Genomic DNA, 21,851 nt, shown 5'->3' with positions numbered 1-21,851 from the left:
AAGTTCATATATACATTTGTATTCAAAGTATAAATTCTAAAATATTATTTTCGAAATATCTTCCTTGGTCTTTCAAATATACCTCTAAATATTCTTCATCGCACATCAAGTCTCATCCAATCATATTTTGATTAATTAAACACCCCTTACTACATTTTCGTTTTAAAATAGCGATCTCATTAGTGAGGGGTGGATTCAAACAGGTCCATTACTTGCATTTTAATCCCTGTTGGGAGTTGTTCTATCCCCAGCGTAGAAAAAAGTGAGCTGCTCCTCTTTCCACTTCTGGTAGTAATCCCCTTCTATCATAACACATGATTTATAATAATAATTGGTAAACAGAGGCTGGGGAAGGAGGGGATGGTTTTGTCCACTGAATTAAAATGAGCTTTCTGGCTGCTGTCAAAATAATAGATAAGGGAATAATTGCCTTATAATTTGGTCCCAGATCCCAATGTGCTTGGCTAACGGATAGGGTTTTATGGATAATATCATTGACGTATACGGCTATTTTATTCCAAAATCTCCTAATTTTGCCGCATTCCTAAAAGTTATGAAAGAATGATGCATTCATCATATGACAATTTGGACGGATTCGGCATGAAAAGCCGGCGGTCGGGATCCCGGCGGTCAAAATCCCGACGACGGAATCCCGAACGCCGAAATCCCGACAAGGGGGGGACGTGGATCGCCCCCCCTTGCGGGCCCGGTGCCTCGCTGCGCTCGGCACACTAATTTATTCTCCCTCCGAGGGTGTCATGGACACCCACGGGAGGAGAAAGTGTCGGGATTTCGGCGTTCGGGATTTTGAACACCGGGATCCCGACCCCTGGGATTTAAACTGCATCCCTTTTGGACAACATCCCATTTCTTCCCTTACCATATGTTTCCTTTGCGACTGTGATATATATGCCCTATTCAGAACTCTGTAATGTGTCTCCTGTAGCATTGCAGCTCGGAGATATTTCATTGTACTATCGAAGTGTTTTAAAAGAGTAATCTCCCTACACCAACTTGAGCACACACCAACTTGAGCACACACCAACTTGAGCAAACTTTATTCCAAGCATTAAGGTTTTATTTTTTCATAAAAAAATATATCAATAATCCATTTATGATACGTATGTCCTAGTGTATTCCAGAAGAGCAACTAGGGGGTCATTCAGTCTTTGAATATTATAGGTCTGTATTAAGACTATTTATATTATGGGTATTTGGAGGTACATGAAAAAATATTTATTACTCAACCCAAACTTCTTGCATATGGTTTCAAATTGTAACATCCTTCCCCCGAGATCAAACACATCCTTAATCATCGATATTCCTTGAAGTTTCCAGGTTTCAAACCAGTGGTTATCCAATCCTGGTGAGAAGAGTGGGTCTCCACAAAATGTAATCTATGGGGACCAATGGGTTTTTCTATTTAGATTTTGATTAATCTGAGACCATGCTGTATATGTATCTCTGAATATGAGATTTTCCAAAAAATATTTAAAGATATTTTTGCTCTCGGGGTATGGAGTAGGGCAGATAGCGAGTATGGAGATACTAATGTTGTTTCAACTAGATGTGTGCTGTATATGGATCTTCGTAACATCCAGTCTGAGATATACCGGAAAAAAATAGATGGAGAGAATGTCTTCAGGTCAGGGACCCCCAGGCCTCCTTTATGTCGGGGCCTAGCCAGTTTATTCAGTGAAATTCTCGCTTTTCCTTTATTCCAAATAAATCTGCCAAATACTTTCTGCATTGCTTTTATATCATGTTTGTGTATTGCTATTGGTATCATCTGCATAGGGTATGAGATTTTTGGAAATATTACACTTTTTATAACGGCTATCCTACCCATCATTGATAAAGGTAGGGAGAGCCATCCCTCCAACATCTTGGGTATACTTCTTAGTAACGATGTAAAATTTACCTTATATAATTATCCAAGGTCCGGAGGAGAATTATATAAATAGACAGATACTGGGGTACCGGACGGGATCAGACAGTCATTTACCCGACGTCGGGATCCCGACTGTTAAAATGCCGACAGACGGGTTCCCGACGGCCACCGGCTATTCTCCCTCATGGGGGTCCACGACCCCCATAGAGGGAGAATAGAATAGGGTGGCGAGCATAGCAAGCCACTGTGCTTGCAGCGAGGCCGTAAGGGGCTTTGTTGCGCTCGCCATGCTGTCTGAGTCCGGCAGGTCAGGATCCTGACGTCGGGCTAATGACTGTCAGGATCCCGACTGTCGGAATCCTGTACCACACCCAGATACTGAACCATTTTATTTTTTTGCACTGCAATTTAGAGTTCAGCTAATACACAGCCATCTCAAAGACTGGGTACACACCTAAAGATCAATTATATCAACATAAATATCTGCAGATGGCTCGGTCTATTGCCGCCGGCTTCTGCAGTGAGTGTACGGTAGATGACCCATTGGTGGATCACCCGTACATACAGCACGGTGCTCAGATATATCCATTGACCATTGGCTTTGCTACACAGCTGACACAATATGCCTGTGAACGAAGGACCAATGATATATCGGGCATTAAATGGCCAATATATCGTCCAGTATGTACCCAGCATCAGCCTCTGCACATGATAAATCGGCGCCATCTGCAGCACAATGTGGTTTTGCTAAAGTGCAAATTTGCTTTCTTTGCTTCCAACTAGAAATCCACAGATTCCTCTTCCCTCACTCTAAAACAATCCCTCCACCACAACCCCCCCTCCGGGGTGAGAACATTGACCCTTTGGAAAAATTCCTGCTTTGCACGGTTTGATCTCCTAGTTTGTAAGCAGGGGCGACTTTCAGGTTCTTGGGCCCTTCGCTCTCTCCTTTGAAATTATTTTCAAGAGGCCGCATGTAAACATTGCCATAAACGTAAGCCAAAGTCCCCTGGGATCACCCGTCCATGTCGCGTCTCTCCGCGAACCTCGTCACCTGGCTGTGGGTAATGTGTTTGGCACCAATGTGCTGATCTTCAGGAAAATCTCACATACCAATGAGTTCAGTGTAGGCAGAATTGCCTTTGATGTGAGTTATTTGGCATTGGCATCTCACAAGTTTAGGCCAATTGACTAGTCAAATGAAGTGTAAGCTCTTCAGGAAAGTGCCTGAAATAAGAGTGCATTATGGATTGTAGGAATAAAAACCGTCAAGTGGAGGCAAATGTTTCCTATTGTAGAAAGGTAACATGGTCGGTCCAGGTTCTGCTACCAATGCTAGAATCCTGTATGTAGGATGATCTACTAATAAAACAGACCAAAAAAACAAAAACAAAAAAACACGTTTCTTCGATTTTGAGGTTTGTTTTCTGCTGTGCTTAATCTGTTATTGCTAGTTCTATTTACAAGGAAACTACTGTTTATAAACCGCACAATGCATTTTAAAGACGAATACATTAATTGTTTGCTTGTGCTTAATAAGGGAATATTTTGACTGAAAATAAAATGACCAGTGACACTTTACATCCTTGCCTACAACCATCCATAGTCAGCCATTTTGTACGAGGAACCAATATTCAGCCTATCAAAGCAGTGAACAGTTAGCCTGAACAGGTTTTCTGCATGCAAAATGGCTTCCCTCACCTCCAATAAGTGACAGACACATTTTAACCTGCACAGGCCATAGAATGCAGCAGGTCTCCATCTGTACTGAATGAGAGTATATTAAGCACCAGCCCATGATAGATGTACCATAATGTTTTGTTATGACCTGTAAATGCTCCTGCCTTTTGCTTACAGCAAACAGTCCCTCGTAGAGACTCACAACAATGTGGCATATTAACAACCTACAGGTTGAATCCAGTTGGGAGCATAACATTTACAAAATGAACCATATGAAACAACAAATGAGGTCATGGCATGCAGGTTCATAGATGGTTTTGTTTTAATAAATATTCCCCGCTAGTTTAGTCCATCTGCCTGTTCTTAATCACTCAATGGAAGCAGTGGATATTACCTCAAAACTGATTGGTTGCCACAGGCAATCTGCCTAAGGCAACCAATCAGTTCTGAGGTAACATTTATCAAGTGCATTCTAATAAAATATATGAGACAGCTGATTGGTTGCCATGGGAAACTTCTACACTGGCACACTTCCCTCCACTCTTTCCACAGTTTCATAAATAGATCCCATAAGTAGAAATACATACAAAAAGACAGATTGGACAAGGATAACAGTTGAACCTTGATCAATGAAAACACAACATTTATTCAGTATTTCCTGATAAACTGTATTTCTAACTTAAATATCTCCAAACACCTTGCCAGTCGCCTTTTAATTATCAGCAAGTTCATGGAAATTAGACTGTGCAGCGTGTGAGCAGCCATTTTGTTTATTAGCATATTCCGCACAATCGTCCGTCTATGACTTCTGTTCTTTTGTTTCCCAGCACCGGGTTGAGGTAAAGTTATGGAGTATAACGGACAGGGCATAAATCCAGGCTGCGGCCTGGCTGCTGTCATGGTGTAGCAAAGGGCACGGCGTTGAATGAGGATCGCGGGCATTGTGCCATGAATCACAGTGTGCTGAAATCGCGCAGGACAATTAAACATTGCCGGGAGTACTGTCAGCTTGAAAAAGGAGCGTGCCTTATAATTAACTAACACAATGTGCTCATAGGGGGAACATTAGCCTAATTAGCCAGGAATGTCTAAATGTGAAATTAGACAATCAGGAGGCAGAATTAAATTTCCAACTTCTCTCATCAAAGACCTCGCAGGATGTTATTTACTTCCATTTTTTATTTGTGTCATTTCCAAATACATAAAATTAGACAATGTTCTTTCAAAAGTCCAGGACAAGCAACAAGCGTGAGCGGAAAACAAAATAATGTTGCCAAGATTCAAGTTCTTGTCGTTTTTCAATAATAGTCAAAGAAAGTGGCAATTATTCAATATTAACACAACTTATATATGGCACCTTTTGCCTCCACATAGTGCAGGCAGCCATCATGTGCCTGGTCCGATAGCAATGCGGCCAATCAAAACGAGAGGCAGCAGAGACATCACAGAGGCAGGGAACACTCTAGTGCCTTATTGCAATAAGTATTGGTTCAGTCCACAAAATGGCCGCTTCCAAGAGGTACATTTTTATCCATAATAAAATGCAACCAGCCTTTGCATTGTAACACGCAGTATGGGTAGGGAATACATACATACCCTCATACATGGCCCATTCCATTAGGTACAAAAAGCTCTGTTCCTGGACTTCCCTGCCAGTGGCAGTTACAGAGGTGGGGCTGCAGCACAGTCCAATATTAAAAAAGGGGAGCCACACCTACTGCCACCTCAAACATCACTGTCCTGGACTCCCTGGCAGTTGATGTGACCCCCCTCTTTGAATTTTGGTCTGTGCTTGAGTCCAACCTCTGTAACTGCCACTGGCAGGGAAGTCCAGGAACAGAGCATTTTGTACCTAATGGAACGGGTCATGTTGGAGGGTATGTACATAGCCCGTGACTAACATATATACTAGTCTGTACATTCAGAACATTGCCCAACATTTGCTGAGTCCTGACACAAATCATTAAAAAAATAAAAAGACTCTGTTGATTTATTTATTCTTCTTTGATTTGGCTCTCTTCCGGTAGATTTCCTCAGTAAAAGGGCTATAAAATAAAGAATAATGAGGTTATTAGGACCAGGGAAACATAAAAAGTTGACAGTAGATGAATTCAAACTGAAGACCATCAAAATTACCTCATGACCCCCCCCCCCCCCCCCACCCCCCACACACACACACACACACACACACACACTTTCCTCCATCCCCACCAGTAGAGTGATGGTCCCAGACACTTATTTTTCCACATCAATACTCTGAGTTGAGTCAATGAACTGATGTGAGGTTTTGTTTTGTTTAACAAACTCGTGAGTTCAGCGAAGAATAATTGTGAGATGAGCAGAAGTAGGGTATTGTGTTGCGGGTGAGGTGAGACCGGATATATATTTCTGACTGACCCATTTATCACACGCAGTGGTTTATTCCTTAAACAAATGAGTAAGCCGCTTATAATCCTGCACATAAGCGTAAGAAAATGGTGATATCACAAAATTATATTTATGGACTGAGTTGATGTCTTCGTGTGGCTCCAACACTGAAGACCAAGGGGCGCACCTGGCAAACGGAATGCCCGTGCGTCTTCAGGTGTATGCCTCTTGACCCCTCCCCTGTTTTTTTTTTTTATAGGTTACCCATCAGCTCCTACACCCATGAATGGAGCAAAAACTCCATCTAAAACAGGTGACCCTTTAGGATATGCAATACTCCCCTAGAGGCCACTCAATGGACCAAAATTTCTCCTTTGTGCGCTAAAAGATGTCATAACAGAAAGTGAAAGCTATTTTTGCAGGGACAAATATTTGTTTCAAACTTGCTGTATATGGAAAGAGGGAGCTGTGAAGACAGAGATTGGAGGAAGGAGCAGATAAGGAGTAGGGGCCAGATGCACTAAGCTTCAAAAGTGATAAAATGGAGAGTGATAAACCACCAGCCAATCAGCTCCTGCCTGACATTTTTCAAACACAGTCTGTGACATGGCAGGTAGGAGCTGATTGGCTGGTTGTTTACCACTCTCCATTTTATCACTTTTAAAGCTTAGTGCATCTGGACCTAGGAGTTTGAGTGGAGTGGAGAGTTTTTGGGCTAAAAATTGTCACAGCTCAAAGTGAAAGTACATTGCAGAAGCCGTAATTTTGAGGGGCATTTAACTAGTAATAAATGTGGTCCCCTTACTCCACAGCCAGTGGGTTACAGTATTCTGCACAACGATAGTACAGTAAGTGCATTCTGTGTCCGCTTGACATCTGCAAGGGGATCACCAGGGTTAATGCTCTAATACATAAATGGCCTTAGGTACTGAAGTGCATTTTAATTAACACAGCTCAGCTTATGAGCAGCTAACTGGTTTCCACTTGTTTATAAACAGCCAGGCTGGACGTGCTGGTGTGGAACATGACTGGCAGAACAGCAACAAATACAGGACTTGTGAGGACAGGTTCAGCCCTCTATGTATTCCCCTGGATGGCTGTGGCCAGGCGCAGGTGGATGATTTATTATCTCTCATTAGATGTAACCTTACGGGGCCACAGCGCTAGAATAAGCTTGGCCAGGTCTCAGTGTTTGTGTGTGCACACAGAGTGGAGGCTTGGCTGCATCGGTCGTTAATGAGCTGAATGTGCAGACTTTGGGTTCTCCGGCTTGTTATGCCCACACTGCTGCCAAGGTGCAGGTTATGTCCTGTATTGCCTGGTGCAGAGATGTCTGTGCTAAGGGCACGTGTGCCGGAACAATTTAGATGTATGTACACTGCCAGGCTTTACCGAAAATAGGAGAAATGAACTTAAATGTACTTTGTAAAATGCTGAATACCCAGCGTAGTGAAATCCTAAATCTCAAATGTTAGAATTATTTTTATGGAATTCTGTGTTTTTTTCTGATAATACCACTCAGACCAAAGCCATGGTCAACCGTGCTTTTTCAGGGTAATGGGCCCCATACATCAGCAATCACAATTTATGGATTTCCAGATACAGGGATTTTTGGCCAGATAAATGGATTTTACAATCTATCTGACTTTGCCCACACATTACAGATTTATTTCAGTGATCGGCAGATTTTTCCATCTAAAGATTGCATCTTCATATCTGGAAATTGCCCAATTGATTGCTGTTCATAATGTAAATAGATGAAGAAGACGAATTGGGAATGCCCACACATATAAAAAAGATCTGCAGATAATACCAGATTATTAAACATGTTTAAAAACCTGATTAGGCAATCGATTGGCGATTTTGATTGGGATTGCCAAAAGGGGGAGCCCACACATCTAAAATTAATTGTGGCAATCATCTCCATATCTGAAAATTGTCACAATTAATTGCTGATGTATGGGGCCCTTAACTGGACTTTGGTTGGACCCTGGTGTTAGCTCCTATATCCGTTCACACCGCGTCTCGGTCCTGGGTCGATCCCTTTCACAGTAAACCCGTGACTGCTCTGCATGCCACGGTGGACACTCCCTTGAGGCGGGTCTCCAGACACACAGCCAATCAGCAGCCTTGAAAAGTAACCTGGGTTGAAGAATCTGGGTGGCACCATTCACAGCAAAGGCTAACTGGGTTGGTTCTGGGAAGACCTGGTTCTGACCAGGGTCAAGGACCTGGCAATTTGCACCTGGGCTGATCCTTTCACACACACACAACCTGGTTTGCCCCCTGGCAATATCCCAAGTTTTTGGCTCAGTGAAAATGGGTACTAGAGGCTAATACCATGTTCTCATTGCCGCCCCTGTAAAAACCTGGGTTTTTGGCAGGGCGCAGATCATATCAGCTCACACCTTAGACCCGGGAAATTCCTGTGTCTGCCCGTTTACACTGCTTCTCTGGTCTGCCCTGCCAACAGGTGTGAGGAATCAAAGAGCAGCTTTGATTGGCTGTTGAAAGAGCAGCTTTAATTGTCCATGCGGGCACCACTGCTCTTCCTCCGGTTAAGATCATACACCTTGGAGTACTGCTTATAAAGTGATTTAAGTGTGTTTACAACCTGTTGCTGGGTTTTATGGATGCCACGGGCAGACAGTATTTTTGATATGTTGTAGTACACTGTTGAATCCTTGACAGTGCCAGTCACTTGCTTTTTTATTTCCTCCCCCCGTCTCACAGCCAGCAGTTCCAGCACCTCCTCATCCTTCCAGTGCGCCATGTCTCATCTCCTCTCTGCAGCATTAAATGGATGTCACCTGATCTTATTCCCCAATCAGCTTGCTTTATCACGTCCTGTGTGAAAAACCCGGGTCGTGCCGGTTGGACACCCGTGTAATTCCCAGGAATAACCCTGCAAAAAACCCATGTGCAATTACAGGGCCATTGCACCCGGGAATTTCACTCACACCCATTCACACTGAGACATGACACTGGAAATTACTGCTTGCCCTGGCAAAACCCCCATTTTTTCGCAGTAGTGAGAACGGGCTATAATTCAATTCCAGGCATTGGCTGCGTACAGCCTCCGAAGGATGGACACTTCATGACCATACTTTACACGGATAGGCCTTTACACCCAAAGAGGGGTGCCGGGAACCCAGGAAAGTCATACCAGTATAATGTATACCAATAAGTAGAGCTCACAAGCAGCCTTTCTATTCAACATCATTTCATCATTTTTTTTAGTTTTAAGACAGACAGGAAGACCTTTCACTGTGACCTAGGATCTGTTGTGAGATTTCATTCAAATGTGAGTTATACACAAGTTCTCCAGAGAGAATGTGATGTGCCTGGGAGACGGGCTGGATGAGGAAGAGGAAGCCGGGTTCCTTGTATTGTAAACAGACGTGAGAAAGACTGGAAACTTCACCTATTAATTACATCTTTCCCTAAACCTTCAGGAGGGATTAATATCTACAACTTCTGCCAACTTTAAAGTACTCTATGGGTCTATTTACTAAGCCAACTGACAGAGATAAAGTACCAATCAGCTCCTAATTGCCATATTACAGACTGAAAAATGGCAGTTGGGAGCTGAAATTGTGACTATGGGGCAGATGTACTAACCCCCCCCCCCCCCCCCCCCGTAACTCGGTGGACTGTCACTAGCGCATGTTAGGTGCGCTAGTAATACATTGGGGAAAACGTGTGTGTCCCTCCCCCCCAGTTAACCAGCGTTAAGTGCACTTAACTCTAGTTCATACACGACTATAGCGCTCGCTGTTTTGCTTCTTCCCTCTTTATCTAAGTACATTCAATTGTCATGTCAGTCATGTTTGTATTCAAGTAGGTCGTAGTATTAAGCGGCAAGTCTGAATCAGGCCCTAATTCAGCGGAGATCTGTAAATGCATCAATTAAGGTGTTTTCATAGGCAAAGGCTGGAAAGTGACGTACCCTTCGAACAAGATGGCGACCTTGTAGCAGAGAGCCACCAACACCGTGAGGATGAGACCGGCTGGGCTGGAGTTTCTGAGGTAAAAGAAAAAAAATACAGTACATATATATTAGCCGATACGGTGGAGAGCAGCTATTATCACACCATAATGCACATAAAACATCCCTGCATAAAAGTACACACATGTGTGGGGTCATAACATTACCTCAGGCATGTCCAAACTACACATCCCAGCATGCCTTGAAATAGTTTTAGCATTCCCTATTAGAAAAACTGTAGCAAGGCATGATGGGACTTGTAGTTTGACAACAGCTGGAGGGCCATAGTTTGGACATGCCTGCAATACCTGGTGACAGTGCTTACACTACACTGAAAGCAGATCAGTCCGAGGTGAGACACTGATGGTGTTGCTGTGTAATGCAGATGCACTTAGTATAAATACCTCTCACCAAAACACTATCAGGCATTTGTAGACAGATCGAATACAAAAATTGGACTTTTATATTCCGGCTTATGCATACAAATGAAAGGATAATTGCATACATAGGGGAATTTACATAGCCGACATCACAAAGCCATCGCGGGGCCTCTGTTGTAAAACCCGGCACGATGCACAGAGCCAGACTTATTTCATTTGGCTGCGCCTGTGCCCTTGCTATTTATTACCGCAGACTGGCTGCGAGCAATTAGATTTATTCCAGGCACAGTGTTTTACGAGCGTCATGAAATACTATTACTATCAGAAGCCTGAGCATTCACGGTGACACGACATCTGGTGACATCAGAGTGCTCAGTCCATTACATACTATAACAACTGGATAAACATGATTCACCCTGTTGGTTATGGCGTGGAAACTTCTGGATATCGTGTGGTTGTTGAACTACAAGTCTCAGCATGTATGTGAGCCAATGATAATAAAAACATAAAAGTAAAACTGGAAAATTGTTGTTATAGTATAAAGAACAAATCCTCTAGCAGATAATGCGGGAGCAGGGAGGTGTTAAAGTTATATTGCGGCAGATTTATTAAGCCTTAACAAGAGATAAATGCAAGGGTGATCAAGAGAGATAAACGTCCAGCCAATCAGACTTTTTTCAAACACAGCCTGTAACATGGCAGTTAGCAGGTGATTGGCTGGACGTTTATCTCTCCTTATCACCCTTGCATTTATCTCTTGTTAAGGCTTAATACCAGGGTTGCCGACCCTCCCGGAATTACCGGGAGTCTCACGAAAATCGGGTCCCCCTCCCGGTTCCCCGGAAGGGTGGGCAACCCTCCCGGAATCAGGGGGACCTGCAGTGAGCCCCCGGATCGCGCCATTTAAATGCCGCAATCCGCGGGTCACAGAGGAGGGGGCGGAGCTAAAACGTCAGACTCGTGTCATTTTAACCCCGCCCCCTCCATGGAGATCAGTAATTTGGGCTATTTCCCATAATGGGGGCGGGGCTTCTCCCGGGGAAGAGTATTTGAAAGTCGGCAACCCTGCTATACATCTGCCCCATTGTCTGGCTAACTGGTGGGATTTCAGTGAGTTTGTAGCTACATTTAAAGCAGCAACTAGTTATCAAGCTGTTTCACAGTATATCCGATTTCTGTTTTAAATACACAAGCCACGCCTCCACAGTGCAGGCCACGCCTCCACAGTGCAGGCCACGTCTCCACAGTGCGGGATTCAAAGGGAAATCATGTGCCATCAGCTCCGGCCCTGATCAGTCTGATTCTATCACACCCACAGAGTAAGTCCTGGGCTACGCACAGAGAGCACACAGTGGGAAACCAATCGATGTGGAGAGGCTTATACAGTATATGGATTTACAGCCAATCAGCATCATTTTTACAAGCTGTGCACATCGATTTGCAGGCTTGCACGGTGCAGGATTTAACTCTGGCTGGGCCCTGTTGTACATAAAGGTTGAAGGGCATGTTGAGCTTTGTAGTTCAACTGTTGAAGAGCAACATGGCGGTCTGTCCTTGTCTTAGGTTATTTGACAGACATCTATGGGACATTGGTAGCCTTGGAAAGCTTTACTTTCTGTTAAATTAAAATTTTGCACAGAACATTTAAATCCATCTTCATTCCAGGGGTTCCCTGTAACGTAGGGCTGTTGAACTAAGCGTCACAGTGTCACCCACGCCGCTGCCATCATTAACATGTGTTTCCGGATTGCTCTTCGAAACAAAAAGCAAAAATGAGACCTATCCATACGCGGCACGTCAGTTGTAGACTATTTTTAGAGCCTCTGTTTTCCGAGGAAAGATGAAGCCTTCACCAGATGTAAAAACGTAGAGAAAAAATAATGTTATGTTCTCTCGCATGTAATGGGGCTATGAATCAAATGACAGAAAGCCCGCTGGTTTTCTCGTTCTTTCACTCTGCCTCAGGGGATAATCTCTTCTCTGAACAATCCGTGATGGACGTTACTCATTCCTTCCTCACATCACATAGTTATGAAGAATCAAAAACTTTCATCTGTGACCTAATACTGGGCAGAAAAAAAAATGGCTCATGATTTCAAAGGCATTCTGGGAATGTATCGGCTGTACAATTCTACTGCCATAAATGATGCACACACCCACGTACAGTCACGGCTTTGATGGCTTTGTGTTGCGCCCACGGAAGGTGTTTCGAGCGCACAGAGGCGGTTAAGGGGCATGGGGGTCTGTGATTTATACAACCATAATGAGACATTTCTGCTCCATCGCCCAACTGTGCACTGATAACCGATCATCATTAGCGGTGGAGGTGTCAAGCTTGGTGAAAACCGATACTGCCGTATAGTAACAGATTGCAGCTATTTTTGGACTTAAACAGTTCCCAATTTATACTTTGCAAAGAGAACTGATTATTGGTCACCTCCCAACTATGCCAGGGTTGTCTAACTGTTCTTATCTCATTTTATAGCATCCTGATTCCCCCGGGGAGATCCACATGTGGTGCCAAAAGAGAAGTCTTCTGACATAACTCCACCTAAAACGTAAAAATTTAGTTCAAGAACAGAAAAAAAGGCAGATCAATACTGTACTGTAGGAGCAGAGCGCTCACGGATCCTTTATGGTTCCAAATATGAAGAACAGCCCCACCTCATTCTCATGAGAAACTTAAGTCCGATACATAATCAAATGAAGGTGTAAACCTTAAATATTTAACTTCATAAAAAGTCTACTTCTCAAGTTCTATATGGTCACACGTACAGTTTTGCGAGGTCACTCACTGCAGATTTCTCTGGACATACAGTAGGGCGAAGGGTAGATGGATCATCCAGGAACTGAGGGCCTTATTCTAGTTCACTCTTTCTGACAAAATACTTCTTAGATGGACAAAATCATGTGCACTGCAGTTGGGGCAGATGTTACTTGTGCAGAGAGAATTAGATTTAGGTGGGGTTTTACTTCAAAGTGAGATCTATATTGCAGTGTACAAATACAGCAGCCAGCATTTACCCTGCACAGAAACAAAATAACTCACCCAAATCTAATTATCTCTGCACATTTTACATCTGCCCCCCTGCAGTGCACATGGTTTTGTCCATCGAAGAAGGATTTTGTCAGAAAGAGTGAACTAGAATAAGGCCCTGAGTTTCGAAGCCAAGTTGTCTTGTGGCGTACATGGGAAGGTCGCTATGCAATTAATAAAGCATATGACTTTTAGAAAAGGTTACAGCACACCACTGTCTGTGAGCAAAGGGGGAAATGCAAAACCTTAGCTTACTAAAATGACCTGACTGCTGCCGTTTGGGGGTGTGGCAGTGGCCTCCATTTCTCAAATCAGAGGTGTGTTGCCACCTTTGCAGATGATAGGCGGGGCCAGGATCACAGAGCAGAGCATGGTGATTTTCTGGCCTCTTGATAGCTGCTGTGGTGGCCGGCTTGTGCATTGGTCAAGAAACTAGCTAATGGTGTTGGAGATGATCCGAAAGAGGCAGTTCGGATCAGTAATGCAGAAGGAGGCTGCAGTCACATACTGCCTCCAACCCCATCTGAATCAGGCCCAATGAGCAGTAAAGTTTATGTGGGTATTGTATTTCTTATTCAGTGTTTGGAGTATCGTATTTTGCCTTATTGCATACAAACATCCCCTGCAAATACTGCTAATATAATATTAATATTTAAATCTAAACCGATAATTGTGAATCAAAATGCATCATATCAATTAACTACCAACCAGTGACATCACAGAGGCATTAGGACATTGTGCCTCACACCTAGATTTTCACTTTGCTTCTTTGGACAGTAATAGGCTCAATATTGTTGAAGCCCCTTGAAGTGTACACGGGGGTGCACTTTAAGCTGCTGTTTTCAGTCATGAGCATTTCATTCAAATCTATATCCATCTGCGGAGATCGAAAACTAAAAGCGGGGAACATGCCAGCTGCCCTCGTTTCCCGTTACACTTGCAAGGAGAACTCAGTCATTGACCCATTTCTGATTTAATGTTTCCATTTGCTCTGAATGATAGAGATGGGAATATGACACAGATTCAGTGTCCGAGTTCTAAGCCTGCTTAGAATATATGGGTCAGGCTGGGTCCTACCATGTTGCTACAACACCTATTCTCCAGAAACATAATACTAATTATTGGTGATTATTTCCCTTGTGTTATGAGTGCCTACTGTAACCCTGAATGAGCCTGCCGATCCAAAGTACTTCACCTATAACAAGACTCTTTCCCAGAACTACAATTGTTCATTGTACAGATATTTAAAAAGAACAGGACATTTCATAAAAAACTGAATGGCATAACCATCTAAAAGATAACTGTAGCATTGACGCAGATGGCACTAAGAACTACATGCATTAGCTAAATGTGCAAACTAAATTGAAATAACTAAATAATAATTAACAGATATTCATAATAATTGACACTCAGTGGCGTAACTATAAATTTTGCTCCCCCAAGCCAAAAATGTTTCTGGCGCCCCCCTTTTATTAAAATTGTACCCCTCGAATAGATGTAAAAAAAGAGTGTGCACATTTTAAAAAAAGGGTCGCTTCAAGTTGCAATGCCCATTACATATTTTGCCACACACCGTAATGGTCATTGCACATGCTGCACACCATAATGCCCATTACACTACATCTGTACACCCTGTATATGCACCCTATCCATACACATCTATCTATCTATCTATCTATATATATATCTATATATATATATATAGGTATATAGATAGATGTGTGTGTATATAGCTATATATATATATATATATATATATATATATATACACAGACACACATATCCATATATATATATATATATATATATATATATATATATATATATATATATATATATAGATAGATGTGTGTGTATATAGCTATATATATATATATATATATATATATATATATATATAGATAGATGTGTGTGTATATAGCTATATATATATATATATATATATATATATATATATATATATATATATATATATATATTTATTTATATAGATATACAGGTTTATAAACTTTTTCAGCACATACAGGCAGTCAGTGCTGCGCTGCCTGAACGCACCTTGACTGACTTGGTGGGACACTGTCTCTGCTCCCTCCCTGCTCCTGATGGTTTCCCGGGCCGGCTCCTCAGGCCTGGCATGCTTCCCCAGCGTGTGACGTCCTGACGTCACACGTATAGGGGAAGTTGAAGACAGGCTCTGACACAAACATCTCAGGCCGCGCCTCCATCCGCCCGCCCGTCCATTCTACAGCAAGCCAGATCTCCCTCCCACCCGTCCGCCCGCCAATCAAGTAAGACTTTTTTTATCTGACTGACAGTCACTGTCAGTGACTGTCATGTACATGCCCGTGCCACGGCCGACTAGCTTGTGCTCAGCCAGCGCGCAGGCAGCAGCCGGCGGCCCAATCTGAGCAATTATTTGTCAATGCTCCGGGAGGGTGTCGGCGCCCACGCAGCCCCCGCTCCTCCAAGCGGCTGCGGGGGCTGCCTTACGCTAGATACGCCAGTGTTGACACTGAAAAGTGTGCTAGGGCTAGGCTGTTCTTCCAAATACCACAGGTAGTTTGCAAAGCAGAGAAATACTGACAAGGTAGCAGGTTTTCTGATTAGAACAGATTAGTAGCATTCAGGGCCGGATTTAGGTGTCTGCCCGTCCCTAGGCACAAAATGTTTGGCTGCCCCCTGGACCCGGAGGGAGGACCCTTTTGGGATTTTTAAAATAGGTGATAGTGGAGGGATTTCAAGAGGGCTGCTCCCCGGAGTTACCTCTTCCACTAGTCCAGGACACCGCGCTCCTCCCCTGCAGCACCAGTCACCGGTGGACAGGGAGAGGGCTGAGACACCCGGGCAGCAGTGGCGGCAATAGCGGTGGTGGCGGGCATCGACGGCCCGGACACGTGCTCCTCCACCGAAGTAGAAGTCACCGGCAGGCAGGGAGAGGGCTGAGACACCTGGGCGGCAGCAGCAGCGATGGCAATAGCGGTGGTGGTGGGAGCTAGGAGACGGGAGACACACACCCTGATAGGGCTGAGGGAGGGCGCTGCAGTCCATAGTGTGCCCAGGCGGACACTCAGGGAGTTCTGCGTAGCCCAGAGACCCCGGCAGACCTGAGACCCTGGGAGCAAGCAGTGCCGCAGCCCGCTGATGCCGAGTTGCTGTAGATCTGTGAGATGAGCCACTCAGTGAAGCTGCACAGCTCGTCCCACTATAAAAAACGTCCCTGCTGGCTGCTGCCCTTAACATGTGCCTAGTGGCAAATCCGGCCCTGGTTGCATTGTGAAGACACTCCGTTAGATCTTACAAACAGCATAGGTCATTTTTATAATGAAGAAATGCTGACAGGTAACAGGTTTTCTGAATAGAACAGATTTAGCGGTATTGTGAGAACTTGCTGGCAAATCTTACAAATAGCATAGTTAGTTTGCACAGGGAAGAAATGCTTACAGGTAAAAGGTTTTCTCAAAAGAACTGATTAGTTGAACTGTGATGACATGTTGGGAAAATGCCGGATAGGAAAGGTGAATAAACTTCAATGAGCAACGCAGGGCAGTTACCCACGTAATCACCAGATTACCAGGACAGCACAGACGGTGTAATGGTTGTCATTACTGCCTCACAGCGCTGAGGTGAGGGGTTACATTCTCAACTGTGCGGAGTTTGTATATTCTCCCCGTGCTTGCGTGGGTTTCCTCCGGGTACTCCGGTTTCCTCCCACATTCCAAAAATATACTGGTAGGTAAATTGTCTCCCAACAAAATTAACCCCAGAATGAAAATGTGTGCGTGTACATGTGGTAGGGAATATAGAGTGTAAGCTCCACTGGGGCAGGGACTGATGCTCAAATACTCCCTGTAAAGCGCTGCGGAATATGTGTGCGCTATATAAATAACTGTTAATAAATAATCAGGAGACTAATTACAACCTACAAAATGAAAACCCCTGAAAAGTCAAAAATGACAAATCCACAGGCAAAGGTGGGCTCTTAACTCAGATGCTGCAATTAACAGTCAAAGTACAGCCCAGAATGATGACACCTAGGGTGACATTCTATGGGTTGAGATTTTTAGACTTTTGCAAATTTTTTCGCAAAAACGGCCAAAATCGCATTTTTTCCCATTTTCGCATATTTAATGAGCTCCGAAAATGTGACAAAAATGCGATTTTTGCCAACAAGTTGGACACACTGGAAATGCGATGGCTGCTTTTCGCAGCACATCGCATCCAGATGTTTTCACATGGAAAAGTATACAAATCGCATATTTAATGGTATGCGATTTGTATAAAGTGTGACTATAATTCGCCCAAAAATCAGACCAGGTTCTGATGGGCGAATTAGCCAGAAACCTGCACAGATCGCAATGTTCTGTGCAGGGTTCTTGTGTAAAAAAAAAAATTAAACAGTTAAATTTAAAAAAAAAAAACGAGCGCGGGGTCCCCCGCCCGAGCATAACCAGCCCCGGGCTCATTGAGCCGGTGCTGGTGACATAAAATCAGGGTCCCGGACAAATAGGAGTCCCCTTGATTTAATGGGTCCGGGGCTGTCCCCGATGCCCCTGGGCGGTGGGCATCGGGCTGATGGATTGTGTAAAAAAAAAAGCAGAAAAACTATTGTTTTCTACTGGCGAACTATGAGTCCCAGCAAGCCTCCCCCGCATGCTGGGACTTGGAGAACCACAAGTCCCAGCATGCGGGGCATTAAAGGGCCCGCTGGCACTTGTAGTTCTACAGTACAAAAAATAGTGAAATAAAACACACTGACACCCTGAAAAATAAAAGTTTAATACATACATAACACACACATACTGATACTTACCTACCTTGAGCATGTCGGTCCCTGGATCAGCCCGATGCCCACCGCCCAGGGGCATCGGGGACAGCCCCGGACTTTCAGCATGGGCTGGGAAGTCCAGGAGGGGGGGACCCCTTCATTGGGGGGGTCCCCACTTCCCCAGGACCCCTGCCCATGCTGACCAGCCACGGGGATAATGCTTTGGCCGCGGGACCTTATATAATAAGTGTCCCCCGGCTGTGGCATTACCCCGCTGGCTGGTTGGGTCCGGTACTGGTTCTTAAAATACGGGGGACCCCTAGTCATTTTGTCCCCCGTATTTTGGGAACCAGCGCCGGAACTTGAGCCTGGTGCTGGTTTCATTAAATCAAGGGGACCCCTATTTGTCGGGGACCCTGATTTTATGTCACCAGCACCGGCTCAATGAGCCCGGGGCTGGTTATGCTCTGGCGGGGGACCCCGCGCTCGTTTTTTTAATTTATTTGCGCTTTCCTGCAAACGTGCGATTTTCTGACATGAAAATCGCACATTTTCAGGACTAAAGACATCGCACCACCTCGCACCTATTCGCACTATTTGGCCCGTTTTTCGCATCTCATTAAATATGCGAAAAACGGGGCAATCTTGCGATTTGAAAAAGTGCGAAGTGGTGCGATAAAAAAAAACGCGCATTTATCTCATCCCATAGAATGTCACCCCTAGTCTGCACACTTTACTGGTTGGCAGGAGACTGAATAAAACCACTACAGCTAACTTTTCTATAAAACTATGTACACAACACAAAGGTGTTTTTTTGCCTTTATGTGGAGTTTCCACGCCAGCGCTGCTAACTGAACGCAATATGATGTCACGCAGATGAGACAGCCGGCGGTAGAAAGTAAAAGTACTGCCTGGAGGATGCTCCGAGCAAGAAGGCACTGCAGCAGCGATCCTGAAGGCAGGCACGGTGCCATGCTAGCTTAAGTAATGCTTCTAGGGTACTGAAGATGCCCTGCAATCTCTGCAAGGACTCCATTCGCACAACCCTAGTTATGGTCCTGCAGAGTTGGTGACTGCCCCCCGATGCCTGCAGCAGTTTTACAATTAATGTCCATTTGCTTCAACCTATACTAGGTTCAGATAATACGTTGGTTATGTTAGAGAAGTTATCGGCCACCCTGACAAATAAAGCGGACTGTTAAAGGAAAGTTACATTGTGCGTGCCAACGTCTATAAAACTTTATATATTATGAATACATCTAGGAATAAATGAGATGTTCTCAGGATCTTCACTGTAACCTCTTGAATCTTCAATATGAACAACTTCTTGCAAAGCTCTAGTGGTTTCTGGGAATTGTTACAGGAAAATCTAACATCTCCAACACTCTTCTGCAGATGCGACTGATGAAAATAAAGCGTCACGTCCTCATCCGCTCCACTTCTCCTACTAACAGAATAAGGCTGCTTGTTATCATGTATAATGTGTACGGTGATCTCGCTGGCCCAGCTGTGGTCCGTGGGGACACGTCTATTATAGAGCTTGCTGAGTGGTTAGATTGAAACTGATAGCACTGAGGAAGAGGTCACCTGGACTTAATTGGAGTTTAATAATGGTCATGGTAGGGTAAGAGGAGGTCAAAAGGAGAGGAGAGCATGCTGATAATTGAATTCCATACATCCGAGGGAGGACCTGGTTAAACCTTAAGTGTAAAGTTGCTGCCTTGGTTGTTGTTAAATGGTCCCTTCGTCAGGTTTCCCTTGATTATAATGGGCTTCGACACGGCACAAAGGCTGTAGGGGTCATTATTTCTTTTATTACAAGAAGATCCAACGTTGGAAGCCTTAAAGAGACAGCGATTGGCTATTGCTAGGCCCCACCTTATTTTTCAGGATGTCTCCATATCGGTCAGTATTTGTATTCATTTATACTAAAACATCAGTCGCTGTGTTGTGGATATTTTGAGGATCGCTCACCGCAACATTGGCGCTCAAAGGGTTACGGTGAAGCTGATTTTAGAGATATTTCAAAAGGACCTGCAGAAAATCTGGAATCATACTTAATGAGATCTTAAGGGGGGTACACACGGGGAGATATTGGCTAATGGACATATTTGACTAAGCAATTTTGAGAGCGATTTTGGCTAGGTGCACTGGAGATTTTGACTAAAGGGATGCACACACGGAGAACTTTTAAACAGGAGATTTTGACTACTCAAAACCTCCTAGAAGGTCAGCCAAAATCTCCCTATTTTTCTCCTGCTTAGTCAGTATTGTCTAGCAGAAATTGCTTAGTATAGATTGACTAGATCATAGGCAACTTTGACTAGATCATAGACTATCATTGCTAAGACAAAGGGGCAGATGTATTAAGCTTTAACAAGCGATAGATGCCAGGGTGATAAAGAGAGATAAACATCCAGCCAATCACCTGCTAACTGCCACGTTACAGGCTGTGTTTGAAAACAGTCAGTAAGTAGCTGATTGGCTGGATGTTTATCTCTCTTTATCACCCTTGCATTTATCTCTTGTTAAGGCTTAATATATCTGCCCCAAAATCACTTATACCCCGTTCTCACTGCAGCCAAATTCCCGGGTCTAACATGTAGACCCGGGAATTTTATTTAAACACGGGATTTTTGGCAGTGTGAATGGGTTGCATATCCGGATTTCATACACGGGTGAAACCCTTCTTTTTACCCGTGTCTGAGATCCGGATATGCAGACACGGGTTGACCCGTTCACACTGCCGAAAACCCGTGTTTAAAGGCAAATTCCCGGGTAGAACTTCTTCACCTGGGAATTTGCCTTGTAGTGAGAAACAGGGGTCCAGCGTGTCATTCCCCTGCATTTTAATGCCGTGTCTTTCTCACTCGCACGGCATTAGTCAAAATCTCCTGTGCATCTCGACAAAATCTCTCCCAAAATTGCTTAGTCAAAATTGTCCATTAGTCAAAATCTCCTCGTGTGTACACCCCGTAAGTGATTTTGTCTAAGCAATTATAGTGTATGATCTAGTCAAAATTGCCTTGCCTGCACAGTCTATCTATACTAAGCAATCTATACTAGACAATACTGACTAAGCAGTCAATATTGACTATCTAGTCAAAATCTCACCGTGTGTACACCCCTTTTACAACTAGAACAGTTGCTTACAAAATTGGACAGGATGAGGAACTAAAAGGTATTAAATCCGAATCAGTTAAGTCCTGTCACTCTGCATCCTCTGGGTCACTAAGACAAATAGATTCATGGTACAATATTCCTGTGCGTTTTGAACTAAATTGCATTAAGAGTTTCGCGCAATGCGATCGGGACCTAGTTAAAAAAACAGGGGCTGCAGAGACTTTATGTGCTGTGCGATGGAATGCCCGCGGGAGTGCACATCGCACAGCCCCCTCGCACCGTGTATGGGCACATTTAGGCTCATCACCCTCGGTGGAAAATCTACCTGACGGTCTCCGTTCACTCGCCTAGCCTTAAAGGAAGATATAAGGCTACCTTGTGATGGCCTCTGTGTTTGTGCATGTGTGAGAGAAAAAGAGAAGTAGTTTCACTCGCTGCCAACAGATGGCAGTGTTTCGGAGACACACAATGAGACACTAGACATGTATATAGATGATCAGCCCTGATGTCCCCACGCTCTCACGGGTGGGGTACAATAGATCAGCAGGTTAATAGGTCAACATGCAACAGGTCACCAGGGTCAATAAGTTGACACTAAAATGGTCGACTGTGTCTATGGT

General features: G+C 44.0%; 1 protein-coding gene across 2 annotated transcripts in view; it reads right to left on the bottom strand.

Annotated features, from left to right (window-relative positions):
• Window positions 1–4,740: 4,740 nt before the first annotated feature.
• The window catches only part of PEMT (phosphatidylethanolamine N-methyltransferase), a 126,234-nt gene continuing 109,123 nt past the window's right edge, over window positions 4,741–21,851 (bottom strand). The window contains exons 6-8 of one of the 2 annotated variants that reach the window (XR_014450715.1): window positions 9,888–9,962; window positions 5,460–5,616; window positions 4,741–5,162 (exon numbers count right to left, since the gene is read on the bottom strand). Coding sequence is in view for 1 of the 2 variants with exons in the window: in XM_083152816.1 (XP_083008942.1) it covers window positions 5,562–5,616; window positions 9,888–9,962 (130 nt within the window). In the remaining variant the exon portion in view is untranslated. Of the gene's footprint in view, window positions 5,617–9,887; window positions 9,963–21,851 lie in introns of both variants that reach the window. The other variant, XM_083152816.1, reaches the window with a different exon arrangement.

Source organism: Crinia signifera, chromosome 7, assembly GCF_055691185.1.
Source record: "Crinia signifera chromosome 7, ASM5569118v1, whole genome shotgun sequence".
In the NCBI taxonomy this organism is placed as follows: Eukaryota; Metazoa; Chordata; class Amphibia; order Anura; family Myobatrachidae; genus Crinia; species Crinia signifera.
This window is presented reverse-complemented; position numbering and strand designations above follow the sequence as displayed.